A 21,528-nucleotide genomic window follows, 5' to 3' on the forward strand; every position below is an offset into this window, starting at 1 on the left:
ATGAAGCGAGTCCCACACTGGGCATGGAACCTACTTAAAAAAAATAAAATAAAAAGCAATAATAAATAAATGAATGGATGGCTGGCTTGCCTAAGGTGACAGGAATTCAATGGGAAGAGCTTAAAGTACAAAATCCTAGGTCACCAGATTTCAAATTCCGTGCCATTTCTATTCCTCCATACTACCCTTTATTACCTGCAAATTTCCACATTTCTTTCAGGAAACTACCAATTCTTCAAACATCTTTTCTGCAATACCAAAAATTGACAATGCCACTGACAGCCAGCTTTTAGGAAAATACCTCTTCCACGGTTTAAGCAACCTTTAATTGTTAATAGAGAAATTATTTCCTTTAAAATGTTAGCTTTCTAATCTGTGCCTCAAGCAGCAAAAGAAATAATTTAAGTACTTTAAAAAGATAGCATTTGCAAACACAATGAAGTACTTATCTAGATAACTTTACTCATTTTCTAAACTGTTTTAAAGCCAAAGACGTGACGATTTAAAAAAAAATACACATTCTTATCTGAAGTGACTTGTGCCATTTGGCCAACTAACAAATCAAAAAGATACTCATTTTCTGTGGCCTACAGTGGTTCTCATAAAAATACAAAACTAGTTAAGTTTTTATAAATCTAATGAGTTGAACAAATGTTATCTTCCCCATGTGACTTATGACAGAATTTGAAGGCATTACTGATAAAGTATACAATCTGGTAAACTTGCTACAATCATAAACCACTGAAATCCTGTATATCATCACTTTTCTAACTACACTAACTACCGTTTAAAAGAAAATAATGTGGAGAGGCACCTGGGTGACTCAGTCGGTTAAGCGTCTGCCTTTGGCTCAGATCCCTGTTTCTCCCTCTGCCAGCTCGGTCTCTCTCTCTTTCAAATAAATAATAAATAAAATCTCAAAAGAAAAAACCCAGTTACCATTAAAAAAAAATGGAAAGAAAAAGTGTGGAAGTAAAGAAAAACTAGTACTTTCCAATAGTTTTCAAATATAAATAAGCTTGAAGTTTGGGTCATGAAGAGTACGTATTTACACTGAACAATAAACATAGCAAAAAAACTAGATTATCTGTCAGAAGAAAAACATCAGTGATTCCTAATAGAATTGTTAACAATTTCAAATGAAGTGGGTGGCTGCTGAATGAGAAATAGGATTTTTACAGTCGTAAATTATCTCCCCATTATTTTATTAATTACGAAAGGAGAACTCGTGACTACACAATGGAGAAAATGGTCAGCAGACATCACAAATAAGGGGTAAGTGAACGTCACGTGCCCCTGGATGAGATACACAATCATCTGCAGCTTCTCAGCTACACTGTATGTAACTGAATCTAATGAGGAAATACCAAACCTAAAGTTGAAGAACAGTTCAACATCAAGAGACTAAAGAGGAATGACAACTATATACAGTAACTTTGAATAAGACTAATTTTATTAGAAAATTGCTATAAAGGGCATGACCAGAATAATAATAAAGGCAGAACATGGACTGTAGATTAGGATTTTATTAATGGTTAAGTTTCCAGAATTTCCTAAATGTATGAGAAGATATTATTGGAAAATACACTGAAATGGGGTGCCTGGGTGGCTTAGTGGGTTAAACAGCCGACTCTTGATTTTGGCTCAGGTCATTATCTTACGGTCCTGAGATGAAGCCCCGTGTCGAGCCTAGCAGATTCTCTCTCCCTCTCCCTCTCCCTGGCTCTTTAAAAAAAAATAAAAAAAGGAAAGAAGAAAAAAAAGAGAATATACTGAAGTATTAAAGGTTGTGATGTATGCAACCCAATCTCCTACGGTTCAGGGAAAAACAGAATTGATAAAGCGTATGTCAAATGTTAAAAACTGGCTAATCAGGGCAAAGTATATATGAGAGTTCTTGAATTGTTCTCACAACTCTTCTGTAAGTTTAAGGTATTTTCAAGAAACAAGTTAAAAAAGCAAAAATGGCAGTTTATAACCGATAAAAACAAAGTTTTAACTTGTTATTCAACCCATATAACAAAGCAGATTAAACCATGTACTCCCCAGTGACTGGCATACAATCTGAGTCTTCCACTCTAATGATTAAATAGTGCTATTTTACATTTTCTCACCTAATAACATATCCTAATTAAGAGAACCATAAAACCCCAAGAAATCACTTATTTAAACAAGATAAATGAATAATAATTTTAAAAAATGGTAGATGGAGTTAAAATAAATGTACAGATAATGCAGGAAATGTTTTTTGTTGACAATCTTCCCCCAAATACTTTTAAGCTCTCTCCTACAATATTGTCCATACTTTCATATTTCGTTAACGTAATGAGATTTTGACATTTAAGTTTTATGAAATTTAGATATTACTCCAGTTCTTCCACAAATATCATTGATGCAAATATTCTCAATTATAAGATGGAAAGAGCCAACTCTCCTAAGGACAGATACTGACTGGAAATAATAAAATTACCATTTCTAAAAAGTCTTATTTAAAAGCTACCAGAAGCCACTAACGGAAAAATTTTTTTAAAATAAGTAAACATTAATTAAAAATGGTTGAGAAACAATGCACTCCTCTGTGTGGTGAAAAATTCAGAAACCTGACTACAAAAATAGCTAAAAATAATGACCAGTTCTTTGTTAGAACACTCCATTTCCCATCCCCCAAAAGAATGAGTAGTACTTATAAAGACTCAAGTACTAATTAAATGAATGGATGGATTATTGGCTAATCTGAAAAAATGAAGATGTGCTGGTGTTCATAAGTTTAAACTCTTTCAAGGAAGGGTTAAGGGTTAGTCATCAAAAAAAGCTGCAGTAATTTTAAGCCATACTCTCTAGCTTAAGTGGTTCTCCCTGAACACATGGGGCTCAGAGTTTGTACTTAGATTATATTCTCTAAATAATCAAGTTTACAGAGCTAGAAATTTGGGTTTCAAACCCAGGAATAAAGTCGGCAACTATAAAACTGTCAAAGTTCAATTAACACAACCACAACCCTGATGGCGGATCTAAAAAATAGTCACCACACTGTCAGGAATACTACCACGCACACAACAGACACTTCGAAGATTAGTTCTAGATTGATTATATATTGAGTGATCTATCACAATGTAGTCAAAAGAGCAAGCCAGGAGACTAATCACTTTATAGTACTAATACAGGTAGTATTCTGTGAGGTATGAAACACACTCACAGTAATGAGATTCAATTATTGCCCTTTTAAGCCTGTTCCTCAAACTAGATGCCAGAAACACCTATTTTCCACCTGCCCATCCTGTGGTCATCGAGTCAGCATTAATGTATGCGAACTGACAAACTTGCAGGTTTTAAAAGCTTCCAAGGTGATCCTATACCACTGTAGTTTCTAAACTTTGACTCTAAGGGATATCTTATTTCACTCACATATGAGTTGGCTAAACTAATTCATCTTATCTTCCAGCTCTGAATTTTGGATTTAAATTTAATGTCCTCTTGGGGTTTAAATATACAATACTTGCATATTCAGTTTAATAAAAAAGAATTTTCGAGAAAATCATAATCACAAAATGGTCAACACTTTTTTCCTTAAAATTCAACATGAAAAAGTTACAGAAAATGTCGCCATTAACAGACCTTTTCCCTTAACACTATGTGAGGTGATGGATGTTAACTAAATATTGTGGGTATCATTTTACTACATACGTATGTATTGAATCTTTATGTTGTACACCTTAAACTTATGCAGTGCTATGGGTCAATTGTATCTCCACACAACTGTTAGAGAAAAAAGACTATTTCCCATCTAGAAATATGTAAAGACTTACAATGTTATCTGTATATGCTACGACTAGTATCTTGTATTTAAAAAAAAGGTCATAACTGAACATGTTCTATCACATAAATAAAAGTATTAGAAATTCTAGCTTTAAAAAAAAGCTTTGGGACTACTCTATTGGCCTTATTACATTTCAAAGTATATTTCAAAACTACATTTCAATCCTGTCTTTGACATTAGATTTTTGTTTTTTGAACTATCACTTAATATTACCAAATTGAAAATTTTTCCTTGTGGGGGTGATGGGGGTCAGGTGGGTCTCCTAGCATACAAAACGGTAAAACTTACCCCAGGTTATGGTTCCCTGAGCCTTAGAAAAGCCGTTTAGTTTCTCAACAAGTTGTATTCAAAGCAAATTCACAATTTTGTTGAAATTGCTGTGGATTCTGAATATGTGGGGGAAAAAATTTATACAGACTTCAATTTATGCCATTATAATAACTGTTTTCTGTTTCAAAGTTGCTAAGAGCATGACTGTTTAGTAATAAAAAGGTTTAAAAAGTAAATTATTTACAGCAGATAAATGCATTCTTGTCCACATTTTGAAATACAGCTTTTAATAGTAGACATCACCAGTATATTTTAGACATCTTCATTTCTTGGAAGTGCCTTGAATCATACTCATTCAAAAAGGAACAGCTGTTTGCAAGTTGAAAGCACACATTAAACAAAATAAAAAACAACAGACCCATTAGAAAATATTCGAGCCTTTGACTTTAAGAGGTCTTTTTGCTTGTTTTTTAAGAGAAAGTCAATTAACCACCACCTGGTTCCCTTATGCTCAAGTTAGAACCAAAAATGCACAGCACCCTTGAAAGGCTTTTCTGTTAGGATTAATTTTATTTCCAATTACGGAGGTTTTACTCCATAATATGAGGAAGGGCTTATGTGTTTGTGTTTATTCACGGATGCCATGCTGCAGCATAATTTTAATTAATACCTCTTGGAATAGGGGAGGTGGGTCGTATACCAAAACAGTCCCCTAAGATCTTGTTGATTACACAATTAAAAAAAAAAAAACACTATTAGATATCATATATTAAGTATTGTTATTCCACAAATGCCCAAGAAATTTAGGCTGGAGCATCACCCACAGGGAAACTACCAACTGTGTGATCAAATAGTCCTTTTTGTTCCATAACAAATTTTAGAATATGTGTACTTTTTATTAAAATCTGGTTAGAAATGCCTTTTCCACATTTTCAGAATATACCATAGATCTTATTACACACAGTAAAGTAGAATAAGAAGAAGATGGGTTAAAAATCTGAGTCTTGGGGCGCCTGGGTGGCACAGCGGTTAAGAGTCTGCCTTCGGCTCAGGGCGTGATCCCGGCGTTATGGGATCGAGCCCCACATCAGGCTCCTCCGCTATGAGCCTGCTTCTTCCTCTCCCACTCCCCCTGCTTGTGTTCCCTCTCTCGCTGGCTGTCTCTATCTCTGTCGAATGAATAAATAATTAAAAAAAAAAAAATCTGAGTCTTTTGCAGAGGAAAAAAGATGAGCATTGCTTTTTCAATGTTTATCAGTGACTGCAAAGATTGTAATTTTGCTTTATAAAGTAGAGAAATAGAAATACACAAGCAATTAGGCTGATTAGTACAAGGTTTTGTTTAAAAATAAATCACTACATTTCACATAAAATACTAAATTATCTAGAAGACAAAGAATAGAAAACAAGAGTTTAGAAAAAAGAAATGTTATCTAAATTAACTATGTCCTTTGGCAAAACAGTTTTATTATACATTGCCTGGGTAAAGAGGAAAGGCCTCAAGGAAAAAAAAATGTATAGATCAAGTTAGTATCAGTGACAAAGCCTAAACATCTATGCTACAATAATGGAAGGGAATATGGATGGGATAAAATATTTCAATAAAACCTGAAATAAAAGTGTTACTTTTAATAGTAAACACACAAATATCTCCTTTGTTTTAAAAATAGTATGTAATTATTCAAAGCACTTTCGGATATATGATTACTCATTTCTGTGTTTGCAAGTCATTCCTGTTTTCTTTTACACCCCTACACTACATTTATACATGCATTTAAAAAACTATAGGTTAAAGATCATGTTGTGTTTTAGAGTACAATCTGAATAATCACACAGACATGGACCAACATTTATTACAAACAGGAAAAGAGCAGATCTATAAGAAAAGAGTACAGATTTTTTAAAAAGAGATTGCAAGCTGAAGTATAGAAAAGTATATATAATCTATATGATAATGCAATAGTTTTATCTGCATTTAAAAAATCACATTGCTCAGTATATACAAAACATTATAACAGTAGTTTGAACTGCTACTTAGAGGAATTAAAACAGTATTGACAGCGGAGAAGTTTATTTCAATTTAGGTCACTCATGTTCCATCCTGAGTTCACTTCCATTTTCCAAGAAGAAAGGTATTTTTTAAGAGTCATTTTTCCCAAGTAGAAAGGTTATTTTGAAAAACTGAAATGTATACTTTACAACCCATTTTATAATAGGATTCATGTTTTTAAAATTTTTTAAATAAAAAGCAATCAATTCTCTACATACTTTTATTAAAGAATTACAGCTTTCACAGATAGCAAAATACATTGTTGCTATTACCAGAAGCATTACCTTCTTCATTTCTCCTTCAGCTACCAATAAAAATCATGTTCCTTTCATAGGAAAATTTCTTATGAATGTGGCTCAATTCAAAACAAATTACTTCTACGAGTAAGATACTGTAGCTTATGTGCTGTCATACTGATTACCTAGCTACATGAAAAGCTACAGAAACCACAAGGGGAAAAAAGAACTTAAAAAAGAATATGGCAAAACCATAAATGTTCTCAATTTTGTGATATTTAGCAACCCTTCTGACCCCTAAAAAAAGTGGTTCTTTAAAAAGCAATGAGGCTCTGACTGGGTATTCCACTTAATTCTGATGTTTCTATATAATTAACATATGTAACACTAAAGTAATCTGGCCTAATTCTGAACTTACATAATTATAATAAATACACAGATGCTGATCCTAAATGTCCTTTCATTAGAACCAGAGAACTTTATCTCCAACAATTTCTATGCTTTAGCAAAAAACTAAAAGTGGGTAATGAATTAAGAATGATAGTTTAATAAAGCTATCTTTTAATTTTACACAAGTAGCTAGGTACTGCAGATGCCACTGATGAGAAAAGCTGATATACTGGCAAACATGAAAAATATCAGATTAGTGTCATTAACGTCTTTAATAAAAATTATATTATACTCTCATTTGCAACTGATGTTGATGTTTCAAATTTAAAAGCAAAAAAAAACAAAAAACCGCTCTTTGCTAACTTTGTTCTGAAGTAGGATTTACAAATTTCTCTGGGGAAGCAAAATTATCTCTTGTTATCAATGATGTATGTATTTTCATCTGAAAAGAACTAAATGTATTTGGACTCACACACATAGGTCTGGCTGACCATAAATAAATGAAACATACTTTTCCCACCACGAAGTACTGAGTTACAACAAATGTATCAAAAAAACTTTATTTTCTTGAGAGTGCATACAAAATGTTATGTAAACACTGTTAGTATTACCTTTAATGTGAAGACATTCTTATTATTACTTCAGATTTCAATGTATTATAAATAGGTAATGTGTCTCCTCCAGAAACATTAAAGGCCACACTGGGTGATATGACCAAAGAAAACTTTAGCCTCTTACAGGCTAAACAAAGTACAAAATATGAAAATAAAAAAATAAAGAGCATATAAGGAAAGAGAAAAACACAGCTCAGGATACGCATTTCTGAATCAGCATTTTAACATTTTAATTCCTAAACCGAAAATGTCAATTTTACAAAACACACATATATATATTCTTTACCATTTTTTCCTCAAAAGATGTTTTATACATACATTCATATTTGTGTATGTGTGTGAAATAACTGCAAATAGTACCAATTAAATAAATCAGGCAACTGCTAGCAGCTCTGAAATATTAAATGAAATGAGCTTGTTATTATTTGGACAATTTTCAGCCCCTTGAAATAACATCTGGTCTTAGGATTCTTTTTTAGAATGCAGTTGGTATTTTTAGCTAGAAATGGGAGAAACAGACTGTGTTCATACTCACAGAATGGAGTATCTAACTGCCAATTTCAGTTTAACTTATGCTATAATAAAATGCATGAATAAATACCTGAATATTTGAGAAATTTCTAAAACTAAAGTACTACTTCGTTATACAAAAGCTATTATGTATCAATTATGTTCATTTCTGATGAGTTTGCATATAAGCTAATGTGTTTGTGAAATCAAACTGGAATGCAGACCAAGTACAGGTGATCCAGGTTCCTTGCTTTAATGAGTATTACAAAGCAGCACTGGGTTCAGCATACTTCAGACAGCCCTACTCACTCACCTGGTGAATTCCATGCCAGTCTACTCTGATGATAAAATATATTAAGGAAAGAAATGGTCCCAAAGGATAAGTGACGAAACCTTAAGGATATGGTCTTGGGCAAAAACCACAACCAAACTCCACGTAAGGTACAATCTCTCACACAAACACACATACCACATACACAACCACACAAAAAAAATTTAACACACACACACACAATGTTCCTGCTATTCTCCAGTAATTCCCTCCCACTCCCAAAGTAATATACTATAAACTATAGCACAAATACAGTAAGTACACTGTAGCCTCAATTTAAACTGGCTGTTGGTTGGGTCCATCATGAGGAACACATCACAGGCAGCACTGTGTTGTGAAGTCTGTTTAGTACTACTGATGACTAAAGCCCTCTGAATAGGTCCAAAACAGACCCATGTATTATCAGATTTTAGTCATTATGGAAAATGTTATGATGAGGCTGCAGTGTATTTGATTAGACTGAGAATTTATATTAAAAAATTAACATTCAAAATAAGAATACTTCATAATATAAGTTATAAGAAGAAATGAATAGAATTTTCACTGTAATGTGGATACTATTCCCATCTCACCCCTTCCATCTCGTTAAATTATAACCTGAAAGATGATTACTTGGTGCCACTGGTATCAATACATTAACGCTTTATTATCATCTTGACTGCTAATTCCAGTTGTCAAAAATGAACATTTCCCTTCTAATCATAATCAAGAATGAGGCCCTTACTCTTTAAAATAAACATGCCTGACTTAAAATTTCAAGATAGTTAGAAAGCAAGAAAAAGAAAAAAGTATCATTGGGTAAATTATGATTACACAGATTTGAATCGCATTAGCTTATTCCTGAATAATGTAAACTTTAGTCTATTAAAAAACCTTATCTTTAAATTACCGAAATGCTTACATTTATTGACAAACCATGCATTTCACAAAATTAAAACCTGACATAATTTTTCACCTAACATGTTTCATTTCACCACTCAATATAGTTACCCTATGAAACTAAGTTAACATTTCTGTATTTTCTTATAATACCATTCATATTAGTTTGTAAGTAGGAATAAAAAGAAAATGAGTTCTAAATAAATGACACAGGAGGCAATAAATTGACACATGACAAGTAAATAAAAGGCTAAAGCACTCCAATACCATTGAAACTGTTTTAATGTTGTTGCAACTCCAAAATGCAACAATCATCAGCTTGTAAAGACCCAAATTTCAAAAATTCATTTTAATTACTCCTTCAAACCTATTTTACAAAATAAAGGCAAGAGACATTTAAATCCTCCTTGTCCTAGTTGTGCTATCTATGTTCCTAGCTTGTTTTCTATCATTCTAGTGTATGCTGCAATTCCCATCAGATGCTATATAAGAAAAAATAAAAATAAAATATTAACCTCTGCTTCAATGTATAGTTTCCAGAATCTGCCAGAACTGGGGAACTGGGCAACAAGGCGTTCATAAGTCTTCCGTGCTTTGTCTATAGGTTGATTCTAAAATTGAAAACCAATAAACAGCATTTACAATGTTAGGATTATGAAAATATTATTTACTGCAGAACCAAGTAGTGTGATTGGACCCATAGAGAAGGAAATGTAATCCTATATCACTAAACCTGTGCCTCTCGAATGAGAATGCTCCAAGCGTCAAGGTCATATGGATTCTCTTCTAATTTCTTTTCGGCTTTCTTCACCTTCTCTGGGACATACTCAGCTGCCTGGGGGAAAGAAAAATAAGGAACTGATGTTACTGTTTTAAAAGTTTCATGCCTAATTTAATTCAAGCACAGTTATCAGTCCCCAATACAAGCATAAAAATGTCCTCTTACAAAAGAGGCCTGCATTTTCTACAATCTGTATATACTATGCTATCATAAGTCACCTGCATAAAAACAAAATTTAGTGATCACATACTTTTAAAAGCCATTATTATAGTTAAACAAACCCATCTTTTACATTAAATATAGAGCAGCCGTTCTCAAGCTTTGTGGTCTCAGGATCCCTTTTATATTCTTAAAAATTACTGAGTATGCCAAAGAGCTTCTGTCTATGTGATTACTTCAATATTTACTACAATAGAAATTAATGCTGACAAAAATATTAAATATTTATCCATGTACAATAAAAATTATTTACATGTTAACAGAATACTTTTATGCAAAATAAATTTAAAAATTCAGTGAGAATATCCTTATTTTATATATTTGCAAATCTGTTTAGTGTCTGATTTTTTTAAAATGTAGTTGGATTTTCCTATCTGCTTCTGCATTCAATGTGCTATCACACCATGTAAAAATTCCACTGCACTCTCACGAGAGATTAAGAGTGAAAGGGCAAAAAAAGTGTTTTAAATTTATTATGAAACTGAACTCACAGATCCTCTGAAAGTCTGAGGAACCTCCCAGGTCCCTGGACCAATTTTGAGAAACACTGCTATAGAGCATTCATCCTGAGCCACAAAACGAAAAGCATGAAATGACATGGAAATTGTATTTTGATGTAAAAAATGTTTAAAATCATGTTTAAAAACATGATTCACAAATTGTATATACAGCATCATTAAAACTATGAAAAAGAAATTTGCAGTAAGAGATTTGTAAGATCATACTAAAACGTTTAGTGGTCACGTGTGGGTGATAGTTTAATTTTTATTATAAAAATATAATCTTCAAAAAAGTAATGTCTAAAATAGCCAGCACCTGAGGCAAAAATACAAGTACTACTTCTCAAATTGTTGTTCAGAATACCACTTTGTGCCACAAAAAGAAAGTGATATTCAAGTAAGTCAGATAAATGTTAATTTATAAAAGTTGTTTTGTCTTTTTGCAGGACTTCTTGGATCTATAATATGGCAATACACAATAATACTCAAGAGAAGATGGGGGAAATACTGCCCCAACAGCTTTCTTTTTTTTCAGTGCCAATTAACATCTCATAGAAAAAGAACATCAAAACTCCAGTTGGGAAAAAATTTTTAGTCATGGGTTTAGGGAAATAAATACACCTGGAAGAAATATACACTTCTTTGGAATAAATCAGTGTCTACCACTAATAAGTCCACATTTTATTTAGAAAGAAAAACATGTTTTAAAAGACCAATGTAATTTTGTATGAAACTTATATTTTACTAATATATAAGAGCTCTGTAAGTAGGCTAGCTCAAGAAACTAAAACTGGAAAAGTTTAATAGAGGAGGATTACTGGCCCCAATCACATATTAAAACACAAAATGACACGGCAAAATGGTTTGGTAATGGTTCATGAATTACTGGTTCATGATGGTTGAGAAAGAGAATGATATATGGAAAATTAACAAATAAAGGTGATATTTCAAATCAGAATACTGGCTTATTCAATGTACGGTGTTAGAATAAATGTATAATCATCTATTAGAATAACTGCAGTGAACTTTATCAAAATAAAGTTCAATTCCTATTTAACCCTTTCTACCAAAGTCAATTTCAGGTAGATCAAAGATTTCAACACTAACAACAAAAAAGAACTAGAGGAAAACATACTGAAATGGATCTTTAAGGCTTTTCAGAAGCCTTTGAAGAGAGTACACTTAATTGTTTAAATTGTGCATGAAAAAGTATAATAAAAGTCAAAAGACAAGCCTAAAAAATATCCAACATATTTGACAGAGTACTAAATGTATTCATGTACGGTCAATAAAAGACCAGCAACTCACAAAGAAAATGGGCAATGTACTGGAATAGTTCATAGAAAAAGAAATACAAATGTAAACCGTAAGACAGGGATCCAAAGTGTTTTATAATCAACACTGCACTGGAAAGGGTATGTAAAAACAAATATTCTCACATTGTTGGCAGGGGCAAGTAGCAATGTGATCAAAATTTAACATGAATGTCTGACTCTGAATTCCACTTCTGGCTATTTCTCCTACTGTACACATGCACAAAGATGTATACTGAAAACAGTCAACTACTCAGCTGTTTGCTGTTGCATAAAACTAGAAATAATTAAAATAATCACATACAAAAGAACTGACTAAATAAATTATGGAACCTGTAGCCACCAAAAAGAACAGAGCAGGGCAGGTCTATAGACAGCAACACAGAACTATTTCCATAATACTGGGTGTAAAAAAAAATTGGAGGTGAGGGACGCCTGGGTAGCTCAGGCGGTTAAGTGTCTGCCTTTGGCTCTGGTCATGATCCCAGGGTCTGACTGAGTCCCGCGTCAGGCTCCTTGATCAACGGGAAGCCTGCTTCTCCCCTCTGCCTGCCAATCCCCCTGCTTGTGTCCTCTCTCTCTGACAAACAAACAAAATCTTAAAAAAGGAAAATTGGAAGTAAGCTGGGGAGAGACAAACTCGCAGAAACACTCACTTTACAATGTATATACTCTTCTGGTTGAATTTTTACTATTCACCTGAGAAATATTTGCTCAGTGCCCAGAATGTGCCACACATTGTTGAAGGGACACTTTGAGATACAATAAAATAAAGATTTCTCCTTTCAAAGAGTTTACTTACTTCTTGAAAAAACTTAAGAAAAATATTTTAAAATAAAACTAGGATCTTAGTTTTTAAGATACCAACTATGAAATGTTAATGATAAAATAGGAAGTGAGATACAGGAACTTTAAATCGGAAACTAAAAAACAGCTAAGCTGTACTTGAATTGCTTTAGTCAATCAATACTAACAACTAGTGTTTCAAAGCAGTCTGATGGGAGGTCTATTCACTCAAGATCCACCTGCTGAAAATTAACCTACCAAATTAGGTAACATATACCATAATCTGTAAAAGAACAGAGAAAACTCAAAAGATGGCATCTAATATTCAACGAGCAAAATCACAGCAAGAAGTATAAATGTACCCTTGCTAAATAAGTCACTCCTTTGTGATTCTCAACCCTGGCAGCACATCAGAATCACCTGGGGAAAAGATGTGCAAGCCCCACTATATAGACCAATTAAGTGAGAATCTCTAGGAACAAGCCTGAACCATCACTACTTTTATTTTTTATCACTATTTAAAAAAAAAAACCAAAACTCCCCAGATGGTGCTAATGTGCAGCCTCAGGTGAAAACCATAGCTCTCCAAGGGTTTCCTAACCCTTTTTGGTGTCCCAGAACTTTCCAAAGACTTTCAGTAGACTTACTGAAGCCTATAGGCTCTTTCTCAGAATAACGTTCTTCCCTCTCTCTCTTTTTTTTTTTTTAAAGTAGGCTCTACATCCAATGTGGAGCTTGAACTCACAATCCCAAGATCAACTGTCACATGCTCTACTGACTGGGCCAGCCAGGCACCCCTCTCAGAATAATGTTCTTAAATACACAAAATAAACTATGTGAGACTTCAGAGGAAACCAATTATACTGAAATATAATTACTGAAATATTTTTAAACAAAGTTTTACACAGTAATAGATACTTAACACATTAAATAACAGGATCTAGCAATGAGTCTAGTGATGAGGACAATAATATCTGGAATATTTATGTCCAGTTACAGTTGTTGCTAACACTGCTATTGTGGTTTCTTGTCTACGTTCATAATGGAAGGAAAGGTTCAATTTCAGTTAGAGATTAGTAAAAATAAAGACTTTTATTCTCCCCATCCAACTTCACAGAACCCCTAATATTCTAACCAGACACCTAGGGGATGGGGTTAACAATGGACCTAAGAACCCATGCAAAGGATGCTGGATAGCAGATGTTAAAAAAATGCATTAATCACTCCTTGTTAAGTAATAACCCCATTTCATAATAAGAAATATAACTAAATTACATAAATCTACCCAAAGTCCAGTTAGAATCTGAAAGAACCATGGCTCAGCTCTTTTCAAATCTGTTACACTCCTCAATATTTTCCTCTTGCCAAGGGTGTAGTTAAATGTTCATAAAACAATCTACATAGATAATTCTCAATCAAGTGCATTAATTAACAAGGAAGCTAACCAAAATGGCCAAGAATACACTGTGGTAGTTATGGCCACATTTAATTCCTACAATAAAAAGTCATTTATCATCATGAACCAGTTGGGTAGCCAAGAGCATAACACTTTTGTTCTCTTGCCTGGGCATATTTCTATAGGGCAAAGGAAATTTAAACAGTTTTCTAGTATTCCACAAGGGGACTGGACCTCCATAAGGAATGGAATTGTATTACTATTTCCTTAAATCTACTGCTGGATCAGAGGAATAGGTCAGTTTAAGAAAATTTAGGACAAGTTTCCAGTGCTCATTTGAAATGGAATGAGGTCGGAACTCTGTTTAGTATAGCGAAAGAACAGCTGTCCCATGGTTACACGTCCCCAAAACTTATTACAATAAGATAAGAAATTCTATCAAAAATCCAGCTTTTGCCTTTGGAATAAACTATGACCCCACTATCATTCTTTAGGGAATGTTAATGGAGAGTGGGATGGAACCCCAAATCAAATGACCAGGGCAAAAGCTGGAGTAGTTCCCAAGGCACGCATTACCAATTATCAGTAGGACTTTGGGAATGCTTTGATATGCATAATTTTAAAAACCAGAAAATAACACAACTGTATGGTGTATACAGAGATACACACCAACATACGCTATTTCAAAGGGGTACAAAACCCAGAAAAATGATGTACTTTTTTTTTTTGGTATAAGGAAAAAATGTTACTCAGGAACTATTTCTAGCAACTGTTCTATGAATTGTTTTTCTAGTAGTAGGGTATTGCTAACATGACAACTAACTTATTTTCTCTGTGAATAATAACAAGTGTACAACTGGCTAAAAGTATGAAAGAAGGGTAAATCCATTACATGCGACCTTTTAAAATTTTCCCTTTAATAATGTTTTTAAGGCATAATCATACACAAGTCACTCATTTAAAGTATACAATTCACAATAAATTTTTTTAAAAACATCTTAGCACCCAATAAGAACCATCCTAATAGCCATTACCTTTCCCAAACCCCTAGTCCTAGGCAACCCCAAACTACTTTCGGTCTCCATAGACATGCAGGTATTTCATGTAAATGGTATCATACAAACATGTGTTGTTTCTAGCTTTTACTTTGCGTGTTTCCAAAGTTCATGTTTCATCATGTATCAGTATTTTCCTAATGCCAAGTAAAACTCCATTGTATGGATAATCCCACAAATCCCACATTTTATTTATCTGTTGATGGCCATTTGGATTGTTTCCAGTTTTTGAGTGGGGTTCATTTTGTGTTTTTCATACACATACACACACACACACACACACCTACAGGTGAAACTGCTAGGTCATATGGTAATTCTATTTTTAACATTTTGAAGAACTGCAAGACTGTTTTCCAAAGTTATCGAATCATTTTACATTCCGACCAACAGTGTTAAAAGAGGGTTCCAATTGCTCCACATCCTCACCAACACTTGTCTTTTGATGATTATGACCATCCTACTGGGTATCAAGTGGTAACTCACTGTGGTTTGGGTCTACATTTCTCTGATCACTAATGAAGTTCAGCATTTTTTGATGTTCTTACAGGCCATTTGTCTTTGCAGAAATGTCCTTTCATATTTTTTTTAAAGATTTTATTTATTTATTTGACAGAGATAGAGACAGCCAGCGAGAGAGGGAACACAAGCAGGGGGAATGGGAGAGGAAGAAGCAGGCTCATAGCGGAGGAGCCTGATGTGGGGCTCGATCCCACAACACCAGGATCACGCCCTGAGCCGAAGGCAGACGTTTAACTGCTGTGCCACCCAGGCGCCCCGTCCTTTCATATTCTTAGCCCATTTTTAATTGGGTTATCTTTTTATTGTTGAATTGCAAGAGTCTTTTGTATTATAGATACAAGTCCCTTATTAGATAATCAGATTTTCAAGAAGTTTCTCCCATTATGTGGGTTTTTTCACTTTCCATGTTTAATCATTTGTTATGTGAAGCCAACCCAGAGAAACAGAATTTGACAAGGGCCTCACAGGCACTATACACTATCTCAATGGTTCTCAAACTTTTTGTAAAGAATCACTCTACATTCTTAAAAATTGAAGAACCAAACAAAAAATTTTTTAAAATGTGGGCTACACCTATCAATATTATATTAGAAATTAAAATTAAGAAAGTTTTTTTTTAGTTCATTTTAAAATAATTTTATTTAAAAATATTTTCAAAAAAAATAATAATTAGTGAAAACAACAGCAGTTTTATGTTTTTGTGATTCTTTGAAGTCCAGCTGAAAAGAAGACATTATCTGCTTCAGCTTGCAATCTACTGCAATATATTGTTTTGGATGAATCATGACTATATAACTACAGTTATGAAATATATGACTACATATGTTGTTGGGAAAGAGAAAAGCACTTTTAATAGCCTTTTCATATAATTGTGGATAGCTCATGTAGCCTCTGAAAAACTCTAAGTTAAGCTTTACTGAAACTGCAAACCAGTTTCTATACGGCAGCTTAACTAATATTAAGGGGTTGGTTAATCGGGGGTGCGTGGGGGGGGATTACAAACATGATCAATGACTGAAAGAATAAAATAATCTAATTTATTTTGCCCATTCCCACCAAGGAAGTACAACTTTCACAGAAAAAAAGGTAGTTCTCCTCCAAATGGCTGTTTTTGTGGTAAATGGGGAGGGTGTGATGCTAGATGTCATGCTGAAATTTTAAAAATAAAGATCAGCGAATATTTAACCCAAGGGATAAAACATCAAAAGTACAGGGGAGAAGATGGTAAGTTAAAAGATTTAAACCTATATAAACAGTTTTTGACCATGACGAACAGAACTGGAGGATGAGTCTCTAACATGGTTTTGTAATGAGTATTTTCCACTATTAAGGGTAATGACTGACTAAATATACTACAGAGAAGAAAACCATAAAATACTATCAAAAGCCGAACATCCTCAAATAATCTGCAGTTTCTTCTCCACTTATTTTATCAAGAATGTATTCAAAAATAACTTTTAAGGTTCAGATATCTTCAACCCCTACGTGGTTTGCAAGCTTTCAATTACATAAAAACCACCTGTGGTACTTGTTTCAAGTCTCACACAATCTGTTATAGTAAGTCTGAAGTTAAGGTGCATGCACATATACTTGTATAGAGCACCTAAGTGGTGATGCTGCAATGGACCATGGACTCCATTTGGAGGAAACACTATCTAATCTATCTGTTCTGTAAATACATTTTTCCAAATGTTGTTTCTTTAAAAATAAAGTAGCATCAGATCTAAGTCAATTTTTTTTCCTAAAACATTAATAAAGCTGAATAAATTATACTATCTGTGTGAAGTCTTTCGTCTCCCTTGGTAGTTAACCTTTATTCAAAATTAAAAATAGACCAGTAGAACTTTGCAAGACTATCCGCAAGCAGTAATTGAGACGATTCATATGGCTAGAGAATAAGGCAGTTTATGTGACAGGTGACATCAGGACTGAATGACAGCTTAGTCCTGTGTGTGTTCCTTTACCAGTGCAACAGAACTCTGTCAGATTTTTTTTTTTGGTAAATGAATCTGAGTATGTATCCTTCATATAATCCCTTCGACCTTTCCAGAGACTAAAAATTTACTAAACACGTAAACAATTCAAAACTTGAGAAAAAACAGGCTAAAGACTATTGATCCAAATGATACTTATCATATTTGCTTATTAAATCTGCTATTCATTCCCTAGGAAACAAATAGACGCAAACTACAGATAAAAATCTGAATCTTTTAGAATTCAAAAAATGTGTTTTTAGACCAAAAGTAGCCAAGATATTAATTCACTAGATAAACTAAGTAAAACATTAGAACATAATCAGGACATAGTTTTGTCCTCCTGGCTTTATTCAGTGTTTACTGATTATAAACTATCCATTAATCTAAATATTTGCTAATTCAAATCCCTTTTTACATCAATTCTCACACCATTACCAACTGCCCAGCAAAACAAAACAGAAAGACTCAAATTCAAAGCTAGGTCTTGTCTAAAGAGAAAAGATTTAGAGACAATGGCAGAAAAGCTTAAAACTATGCTGTTTTGTCAATATCCACTTAATAGGTACAAAAATCTCAACCCAGATTTTGCAATTCTGGAAAGTTTATCCGGGATGTAAGCTGTATTCCTGAAACTCCTATATTCTTAATGCTGAAGGAACACACAGCACCCTTCTATTGTACTTCTAAGGAAAACTAATACATACACAGATCAATCTCTCTTATGAACAATTATTGCCAACTAGAGTATTCTACATGGTCGAAATATTAACAATAAAGATGAACTCAATTTTGGCTGCCCCAAACTGTTATACCAAGTATCACAACAGAAGGAAAAGTAGGAAAGATTGTTAAAAACAGATAAAACTAACTGGGCCCAAAGAACACATCGTCTAATACACATACTTGGCCCTTTCCCCTCCCTATTCTTAACCGCTTCCCCTTCTACTTTGACTTTATTCTTTTTTAAAAAAAAAAGATTTTATTTATTCATTTGAGAGAGAGCGCGCACGCGCACAAGCAAGGGGAGAGGCAGAGGGAGAGGGAGAAGCAGACTACCCGCTGAGCTGGGAGCCTGACGCAGGCTCTATCCCATGACCTGAGCCACCCAGGCGCCCCTCCACTTTGGCTTTAAAGTTGTTTTGACAATACCATTCATTATCTTTTAACTGCTAGGAAGTACTAATGGTTACCCAACAAAACCTTAAACCAGGTTTCAGGTTTCAACACCGTATGTGTTTCATCTTTCATCTTAATAAGTATATAGCAGGGAACATTTTTCATTATTTTCCATATTGTCCCAAACTTATTTTTCACCAAAAGACAACGATTTATGGCCTCAAGTTCCCCTCTTTAAGAACTACTGATAATTATGCTTCTTCAAGTCTTGCAAATTTTCCAAAGTGAGGATCATTTTGTTTATATTATAGGCCTTCCTAATCCTAGGTAGGTTATGTATTGTTTTAAAAATGAAGTCTTATTTCTAAAAGATGTGTGCAGAAACAGAAGTTTAGGGATTTAAAGGCTGATATGAACTGTCTTGGCTGAGCACATTTCTCTCCCTCTTCTCATCTAACTTTAGAACCCCCCCACGCTTATGCCCAAATTATTTTACTTTGTATTACTTATGCACCTGTCCTCCGAAAATTAAATTCTATGGGAATTTGTAACGTATTGCATGGAGCCTAAATGCAAAATTCATCCATTCATTTACTGAATACCATTAAGTATCAAAACAGAACTTCCTCGATTCCTAGATGCAAGGATGAATAAATAAGGCAGTCCCTTCAACTAAGGTCCAAACCCAGTGGAGGAAGAGCTAAATGCTGTAGGGGTACTGCACAAGGTAAAATGGGGCTAAAAGAATGAGATCAAAAGCTGAACCAAAGCACTAGTGTATGTATGTACGTATGTATGTATGTGTGTATAGATACACACACACACACAACAAAAATATAGCCATAATTCCAAACATGAACCAGATGTGTTTTCATTAGGGACGTGGGGAGGAACCTACAAGCACATAATAGCTCTATCACCACTGAACTGGCTAAAACAGTAATCAAAATTACCGATGAAAACTGCCAAGGTAATTTAAATAGCTCTCTATGCAAAATGGAACTTCCTCACAAGACTTTAAAAAAAAGAAAAAGACTACAATAAACCTTAGCAAGTGATCCTGCCTGTTTACAATCATTTCCCTCTTCCAGAGGGCACAAAGCTATAGATTCAGTATCAAGATAGTAATGACCATCCATATTTTTGAATAACAAATTTAAGTTACTATCAGGTTTATTCAACCAACTTTTTCTTGAGCTTCAGTGCTATAAGGCTAAAAGAAATCTATACCTATCTTGCCATATTCTTTGTCCATCACACCCCCTGGTGTTTTTCCAAAGCAAACGCACCATTCGGAGTGGCTTTGGTGTTTTTTTGTTTTTGTTTTTAACTATTCTTCAGTTCTATTTAGTCTCTTTTTCTTGTCTGTCATTTCAGCTCATTTTAGGTGCTCCTTCCTCTAAATATTCACCGACTAGCTAAAAGATTATTGAGGAACACATCATCAACCCACAGAATACTAACTGCAAAGGGAAAAATAATTCTTCACAGTGAAGAAACCCAGAGATCATCACCCTACCCAAAGCAAACTAGTTGACTCATATTTTTAACCAGGTCACTCTTGAAGGTATAATTTAATTATCATTTCAGTTACAGCTGAATAATACAATATCTGGGCTTTGCTGGAAAGTAATGAGGACTGGGAGAGCAAAAGAAAGTATGGGAAAAAACAAGATTAGCCAACAGTTCAAGCTCTGATAGGAACATTATACATTATACTATTTTTTTTGCATGTTTGAAATCATTACAAAGTTAAAGAAAAAATTATATGAAGATAACGCTGACAATCAGATGTCAAGAACTGTCTTTTAGGTTAACGGAAGAAAGATACAGGAGCCATCATAAAGGTCGGGACAAGTTGAACATCCAAAAGAAATATAACTATCGCTTATTTTTTTAACACTAAATACAGAGAAACCCATGAATCCACAGTAAGCTCCTTTAAAAAGGAGAAAGGAAAATGGGGCGCCTGAGTGGCTCGGTCGGTTAAGCATCTGACTCTTGATTTCGGCTCAGGTCACCATCTCAGGGTTCTGAGACTGAGCCCCACATGGGGCTCTGTGCTCAGGGCAGAGTCTGCTTGAGATTCTCTGTGCTCAGGGCAGAGTCTGCTTGAGCTCTCGCACTCTCGCGTGCACGGGCGCGCTCTCTGTCTCTCTCTCTCCAAAATAAATAAATAAATAAAATATTTTAAAAAAGAGAGAAAGGAAAAAAAATTCTTTACAGAAAAATATGAGCCAGTCAGTAAAGACAGAACAGAATTTTTAAAACATCATTTGCCACCTTCAATGTAATAACTGGTTTATTCAAGAATTATCCACTGACAAATAACTAGTTAAAAGGTTACTGAGGAACACAAAATCAACCCACCGATTACTAACTGCAAAGGAGAAAATAATCCTTCACAAAGAAGAAACCCAGCAGTCATCACCCTACCCAAATAATCAAACTTAACCATCACTAACAGTGGAACAACCTAACAACTTGGCATGAAGTGCCTTTTGATGTAACATTATACCGTTCTACCCAAAATATTTAAGCCAAATATTATCAAAGCTCTCAGTTTAGACTTAACCAACCACAAAATTTTCAGGAAATAACAAAAGATAAAGGGACAAGTTAAATGATACCACACACACAAAAATCAAACCAACCCAGAAAATGATAAGTTTTACTAGAAAATTGTCTTGGATTCTTCAGACAATATCCCTGGGTGGAAAGGGGCGGGGGGGGGGGGCTATTCAAGAGACATAACTAAACGATGCATGTA

The 21,528-nt window shown here is 34.1% G+C and overlaps 1 protein-coding gene across 3 annotated transcripts in view; it reads right to left on the reverse strand.

Annotated features, from left to right (window-relative positions):
- Positions 1-21,528, reverse strand: part of CSTF3 (cleavage stimulation factor subunit 3) — a 67,702-nt gene that overhangs the window by 44,165 nt on the left and 2,009 nt on the right. The window contains exons 2-3 of one of the 3 annotated variants that reach the window (XM_045808536.2): positions 9,831-9,932; positions 9,613-9,708 (exon numbers count right to left, since the gene is read on the reverse strand). In XM_045808536.2, coding sequence (XP_045664492.1) covers positions 9,613-9,708; positions 9,831-9,932 — 198 coding nt within the window. Of the gene's footprint in view, positions 1-9,612; positions 9,936-21,528 lie in introns of those variants that run through there. The other 2 variants (XM_045808537.2, XM_087854735.1) reach the window with 2 other exon arrangements.

The sequence above is a fragment of the Ursus americanus genome, chromosome 24, assembly GCF_024610735.1.
Source record: "Ursus americanus isolate L20-20 chromosome 24, mUrsAme1.1.p, whole genome shotgun sequence".
Taxonomy (NCBI): Eukaryota; Metazoa; Chordata; class Mammalia; order Carnivora; family Ursidae; genus Ursus; species Ursus americanus.